We start from the raw sequence: 6689 nt of genomic DNA on the forward strand, positions 1-6689 counted from the left end.
AGGTGGGGACTCATCCATTATACCTAAATCTAAAGTTAGCGTCTAAGATCACTTTGATGGGAAGATATTGTGAAGCTCCTTCGCAGTTTGTTGGGCGTTTTGTTGCTGCCTGTACATTTTCAGCTCATTTCCTTGTGCTGCTGTTTGGCGCTGCTGTCACGCTCAAATCTTTCTTGTTACTCTTCCAGGTGTCCCAGTCAGGGTGAATTCCACGAGATTCACTGGCGGTTTTGTTCCTGTCCAAGGTAAATACAGTATGCAAAATGAGGAACCACCAAAGGATGCCGGGGAGGGGGGAAGAGAGGGATTCCCTCACCTTTTCCGGTACATTCCTCGTTAATTTCTACCAGGAGGAGGCGCGCAGCCCAGATCCCCTCCAGTCTAGTATCTCAAATCTCCCAGTTGAGGGCTGCCAAGGTTGGCCGCGCGACCGGAGAAGTCCCTCTGGCCATCCTGGCCCTCCCCCGCCCCCCGGATTGGTTTTTCCCAGCTTCGGAGGTTGGGCCTGGGGCTGGGGTGCGCGGACAGTAGATAACCGCATCGCGGAGCCGGAAAGTCGCCGCGACTCTGGTGGGACTCGGAGTTGTCTCCGGAGGTGGTGGGCACACAGAGGTGAGCGGTTGGGAACCAGTAGCACAGGCAAGAACCCGGAAGCTGCTCGGGGGGCGGGGGAGGGCGGGGGGGCGGGAGGGGCGGGGGCCCTCCCATCCTCAGGCGGGAGAGGAGTGTTGGTCCCGGGTTTCACCATCGCTTTGTTCACGGCCTCTCGCGTCCCCTTTGGAGATGACTTGAAACCCCTCTGGGATCCGAGGGTCTGGCGAGGGCGCGGCTGGGGGTCAACAGCTGTACAGGCCTCCACTTCCTGCGAATCCGAAAAGGTACTAAAAGAGATCAAAAGACTCTTGTAACCTGAAACTTCCCTCTCCTGGTAACCTGGACCTGAAGGAGTGGTCCGGACGGGGGAAGAGACCCGGAAGGCAGGTTGTCCGCAAAGTTGGTGGGGGAAGGAATTGGGAGAGTGAGAAGTTTGGTCGGGAAGGCGTTGGGTATTAAGCGAGAAGTTAGAAGCCGGGGACGAGTCTGACCGCGAAAGGAGGAGGGCGGGAGGCTGAATGGGTACATATAGTGTGGGCCAGGGCAGATCGAAGACTTTGCGCTCCTGTCTCGGGACGCGCGCCCCTCTTCTGGGTAAGTAAGTATGTGCGTGGGACTGGGGAAGGCGAGGCCCGGACCGGCTTTCGGAGAGAGGTTCTTGGGGACAGAGTGCGGACAAGTTGGCTTGGATAGGCCGATTCCTGCACTCGCGGAGATGCTGCCGCCGCGGCTCCTCACTGCTTCTTTCCCGCTTGTCCCAGGTCCTGCAGCGGATCCAGTGTGAGGCGCCGACAAAAGAGGCGAGGAGGTGCCATCCCTGGTGCAGCAGTTGGAAGAGGAGCTGAGCGTCCAGAAGCGCTGTGCGTACTTTCTGGAGGGAAGGGGCGAGGGAAACGGCCCCGGTAGAGGGACGCCCGGCGGTGAGGGGTTAGCCAAGTTCTAGCTGTGGCGCCCCTCTTCGGCTCCCACGAGAGGAAAGTTTTCTCCAGACACTTTCGGCCGACCTGCGTTCTCGGGGCCTAGATCCCGAGCCTTCGGAGCGGGCGCCGTCCCAGCCCAGCTCCGGGGAGACCCGTGCCGTGCGTGATGCCTGGAGGGTGCTCCCGGGGCCCCGCCGCCGGGGACGCGCGGCTGCGGCTGGCGCGGTTGGCGCTGGTCCTCCTGGGCTGGATCTCATCGTCCTCACTGACTTCATCGGCGACCTCCTCCACCTCCTCAGCGTCGTTCCTGGCCTCCTTGGTGTCCGCCCAGCCCCCGCTGTTGGGCCAATGCCCCCCGCCGTGCGAGTGTTCCGAGGCGGCACGCACGGTCAAGTGCGTTAATCGCAACCTGGCGGAGGTGCCCGCGGACCTGCCCCCTTATGTGCGCAACCTCTTTCTCACCGGCAACCAGCTGTCGGTGCTCCCTGCGGGCGCCTTCGCCCGCAGACCTCCGCTGGCCGAGTTGGCCGCGCTCAACCTCAGCGGCAGCCACCTGAAGGAGGTGCGCGCCGGCGCCTTCGAACATCTGCCCAGCCTGCGCCAGCTCGACCTCAGCCACAACCCGCTCTGGGACCTCAGCCCCTTCGCTTTCTGCGACAGCAACGCCAGCGTCTCGACCCCTAGCCCCCTGGTGGAACTGATCATGAACCACATCGTGCCCCTTACGGACGAATCGCAGAACAGGAGCCTGCAGAACAGGAGCTTCGAGGGTATTGTGGCTGCGGCCCTACGAGCTGGCCAGGCGCTGCGTGGGCTTCACCGCCTGGAGCTGGCCAGCAACCACTTCCTCTACCTGCCCCGCGACATACTGGCCCAACTGCCCAGCCTCAGGCACCTGGACCTACGCAACAACTCCCTGGTGAGCCTGACTTATGTGTCCTTCCGCAACCTGACACACCTAGAAAGCCTCCACCTGGAAGACAACGCCCTCAAAGTCCTTCACAATGGCACCCTGGCAGAGTTGCAAGGCCTGCCCCAAGTCAGGGTCTTCCTGGACAACAATCCCTGGGTGTGTGACTGCCACATGGTGGACATGGTGGCCTGGCTGAAGGAGACAGATGTAGTGCAGGGCAAAGCCAGGCTCACCTGTGCATTCCCGGAAAAAATGAGGAATCGGGTCCTCTTGGAACTCAACAACTCTGACCTGGACTGTGATCCTATCCTCCCTCCATCCCTGCAGACTTCTTATGTCTTCCTAGGTATTGTTTTAGCCCTGATAGGCGCCATTTTCCTACTGGTGTTATATTTGAACCGCAAGGGGATAAAAAAGTGGATGCATAACATCAGAGATGCCTGCAGGGATCACATGGAAGGGTATCATTACAGATATGAAATCAATGCAGACCCCAGGTTAACAAACCTCAGTTCTAACTCGGATGTCTGAGAAACATTCGAGGACAGCACGAGGATAGCTATGCATGAGATGTAGACTTAAGCTTTATCCCATCCTAGGCTTGTTCCACCTCCACTCTCCACCACAGACACCACTGACCTTGACTAAAAGCAGTGAAGGGATTTGCTCCCTTGCCTGTAAAGTTTCTTGGTGTGTTCTGTTAATGTAAGATGATGAACAACTGCATAATCTTTTACCCTCTTCCTTGGAACTCCTCAACATGTGGAGGGACTTTTCAAGTTTCAGCATGAACATGGACTCCTGGCTGTCTGTTTCTCTTAGTACAGTTCAAGGTGTAGCAAGTGTACCCACACAGACAGCATTCAACAAAAGCTGCCTCAACTTTTTTGAGAAAAAATACTCTATTCATAAGTATCGGTTTTATTCTCATGTACCTAAATTGTGGAGAAAATGATTGCATTCCATAAACTGTCTGCAGACCTTAGCAAGCTCTTCAAAGTAACTCCATAGTACACAGGAGCACCTGCATCCGAGAGCATGCTTATATTTTACTGTTCTGCATATTACAAAAAATAACTTGCAACTTCAGGTAACTTCTTTGACAAAGTAAATTACGTTTTGATTGCAGTTTATATGAAACTATACGGAAGTTTTTTTATAAACTGCATTGAGATCCAACAGGCTAAAATGTTAAAAAAAAATTCAATAAAGATTCTTAAAAGAATTACAGTTGTGTTCAAGTTTGCTATTTGAAAAAAGGATGAAGGACAATGATAATGAATGGTCTTGATTCCAATGCTATTCAAGGTATTAGTTATCATAGCTGAGAATGAAAATGGAGCAATATCTTATATAAATAGACTTTAGAGATCATTTTGAGATAGTGGTCCTTTTAGGATTTACATACAGAATTTGGATATTCATGTGAATAGACTTCTTATGGTTCCAAAGTTAATGCTATCCAAGAAACAATTTGTTAGAGAGTTATAAAGTTAGAGGGAAGAGTTCTTTGTGATAAACAGTTCACAGTTTGGGCTTTTTCTAGACTAATTCAGTTTTTAGGATAGAACAAAAATTACTTAATAAAACTCTATATGAAATTTTTCTATGGGTGTTTAGAGTATAAAACAAATAGAATGCAAATAAGTGTATGAAAATGAAGTGTCTTAAAGACAGAATATACTAAAATAAAGGATTTTAGAATGTAAGTTAAAAAGTTTTCCTAAGATCATAATGTAAATTGAAACTTAGATTTTCTTGAGAATAAGTAAAAAAAAATTTTAACACGGAACATGCATGGTGGATAGTTTATTAGAGAATCTGCTAATATGTTTAAAAAATTGTTATGATAGATATGAAATGGAGGAAATAACCAGAGAAATGTTTATGTCCACAAAGAAATGTCTTAACTAATCATAGGTTCTTATGTTTAGTTCAGTATTTCAAAATTTCAGGATATTTTGATTTTAGCTAAGTTCTATGTTGGTATATACACCTTTAAAGAATAAATCACATTGAGATTTAAATAAAAGCAATTGGTTAATCAGTTGATATTCTCAATAATAGGCAAGGTTTTCTTTTTTCAGAGTTTCTTTGCCAACTAAGCTTAAAAGTAAATTCCATAATCTCCAAGCTATTCTATACGGTGACTTTAACTTAGCCATTATTGCTTAATTTAAAGTATAGATAAACTTGCATTAGTTTATCTTAGGGCCTTCTCTTTTCAAATTATGTTCTGCAGTATTTTATATTTGAAATATAAAATTTACATTTCCATATTTTTAAAAATGAAATAGGATTAGATAGTACTTTAGTTTCTAGGAATGTTTCCTATTCTTTGAGTTAAATTCAGAAGTTTTCAAAGTAGGGCTAAAAATGTATGAATCTGTTCCTTGTGTAGATTAGATTATATAGTCAGAATGTGAAGTTTTAACCATATTAACTTTCATAAGGCTCATTTTATGAACTATTATAGTATTCATTATTTACGGTTATACTTCAGATCCTATAATTAACTATGAAAAGGTTAAATATATGGTACTTACTATTCCATTAGATATTTTAAGTGTTCATCAGGAATTCTTAAACTGGCTGCCTGCCATTATTTCCAAAGTATGATGAAGATATTAGCCTGCCAAAAATAGTGAAAACGTGTAATAAGAGCATGCATATCTTAGGAATAAACTGCTGATGGACTTTCATTGGTAAATCTTCTGATATTGTAGAAAACAACAAATGGTAATATTTATAGAGTATTCAGAAGAATTATTTCTTCTCCATCATGAGATAATCTAACAGTTAAAAACTGAGCTTTGTCTTAAATCCAGGAGAGTAGTAGATTATTAGTCTAGTTTTTCTCATCATCAACTCATTGAAGCAGTATCTGTGATAAAGTGAAGCCGAGTATTCACCTGTTAGGTGGGTGGCTTTTTTGAAATTATTTCTTGTTTCTTTTTCATTCCCTTGCTTCTTTGTTTGTGTGACCGTTCCAATTTTCCACTGCTCTCTTATTACATCACTCCTTGCTATTCTCCAGTGCGTGGCAATAGAGCATGCTTACAGTAAAATACATTACTGTTTGAAAACAATTGCTATTGTGCAGTCATAATACTACAAGTCTACAAGCTTATAAGGCAGTCTGAGTTTCTTGGGAGACAGGTACTATGTAAATCCAGTGAGTATGAGGGTATATAAGAAAAATGACATTAAAAGTATCATTTTAAATATGCTTGTTTTAAACACTTTTTTTAGTACCATTATGCATTATTAATACTAGAAACTTACAAGTAATCCATTTTTAAACATTTGTTTTGGTTGGTAATACACTTTTTTACTCAACAAAGTTTTCAGGAAAAAAACACTCTTTATCGTTTACAAGTTTCAATTGAAGAAAGTTAGAAAAATACAGGTTTCTCCCACCATCTGAAAGTAGAATGTTCCAATGAAACCTTTTGTAGGCTGAAATGATTCAAAGTGAAGAAGCAATTACCATTAAGTTAAAAGCAAAAATCCTCATCGGATTTCTTTTGATTAGTGGAGATAGGTACTGCAGTAGGTCTTTCGTAAAAGCCAAGTGCCCCAACTGGAACTTTTGAAAAGGGGGGGATATCGGTAGTTAAAAATGTAAGCACTTCATAAATCCCTCAACTTAAAAAGCTATTAAAATGTCCAACAAATCTACTAAAGTGGCAAGATTTTAGGATAATACAGCTATTTTACCCTGAATTGTAACTCCCCCGTTTAATGTAACCATCAGTTTGTAGCGTTAATATATGTACATCAATTTTGTTGCCACGCATGATTATGGTGACCTATAAGGCACGTTTGTACCTTACAGCTGATAGATTTTTCTTACCAAATAAGTAGGTTTTAAAGCACATTCAATACATTTTTTTTAAAGAAAAAATGAGTTACATAAATTGATATTAATAACTATACAAGATTTTTTTTTTCAGAGATGGGGAAAGGATTCATTGAAATAAGTGAGCAAACCACAAATGGTAAAGCCTTTTAAAATATCTTGATTGGCAGCAAATGTGGATTACACTCATCTCAATATTTAATTAGAAATAACTTACATCTTTGTTTTCTGTCTTTTTAATTAAAGTGGATGTAGAAAAAGAAAGTTCAAGTGAACTGTGATTGTCTCCTTAGGGATTCTGCTTTATTCTGTCCCTTTTGGCCTAATATTCCAATAAGGGGCTTAATATTCTTGAAGACATTAGAGGCTTTGCAGCTCTAGTTTGGGAATCGTTCATATC

General features: G+C 44.2%; 1 protein-coding gene across 2 annotated transcripts; it reads left to right on the forward strand.

Annotated features, from left to right (window-relative positions):
* The first annotated feature begins 481 nt into the window (after positions 1 to 481).
* Positions 482 to 3652, forward strand: TPBG (trophoblast glycoprotein). 2 transcript variants are annotated; one of them, XM_033093825.1, is made up of 2 exons: positions 482 to 612; positions 1356 to 3652. In XM_033093825.1, the coding sequence occupies exon 2, from the start codon at positions 1681 to 1683 to the stop codon at positions 2956 to 2958; it is 1278 nt and encodes a 425-aa protein (XP_032949716.1). In that variant the 5' UTR covers positions 482 to 612; positions 1356 to 1680; the 3' UTR covers positions 2959 to 3652. The 2 variants fall into 2 exon arrangements, with proteins under 2 accessions (XP_032949716.1, XP_032949724.1); XM_033093833.1 differs by lacking the exon at positions 482 to 612 and adding an exon at positions 742 to 878.
* Positions 3653 to 6689: the final 3037 nt, after the last annotated feature.

This window comes from Rhinolophus ferrumequinum, chromosome 3 (assembly GCF_004115265.2).
Source record: "Rhinolophus ferrumequinum isolate MPI-CBG mRhiFer1 chromosome 3, mRhiFer1_v1.p, whole genome shotgun sequence".
Classification (NCBI taxonomy): domain Eukaryota; kingdom Metazoa; phylum Chordata; class Mammalia; order Chiroptera; family Rhinolophidae; genus Rhinolophus; species Rhinolophus ferrumequinum.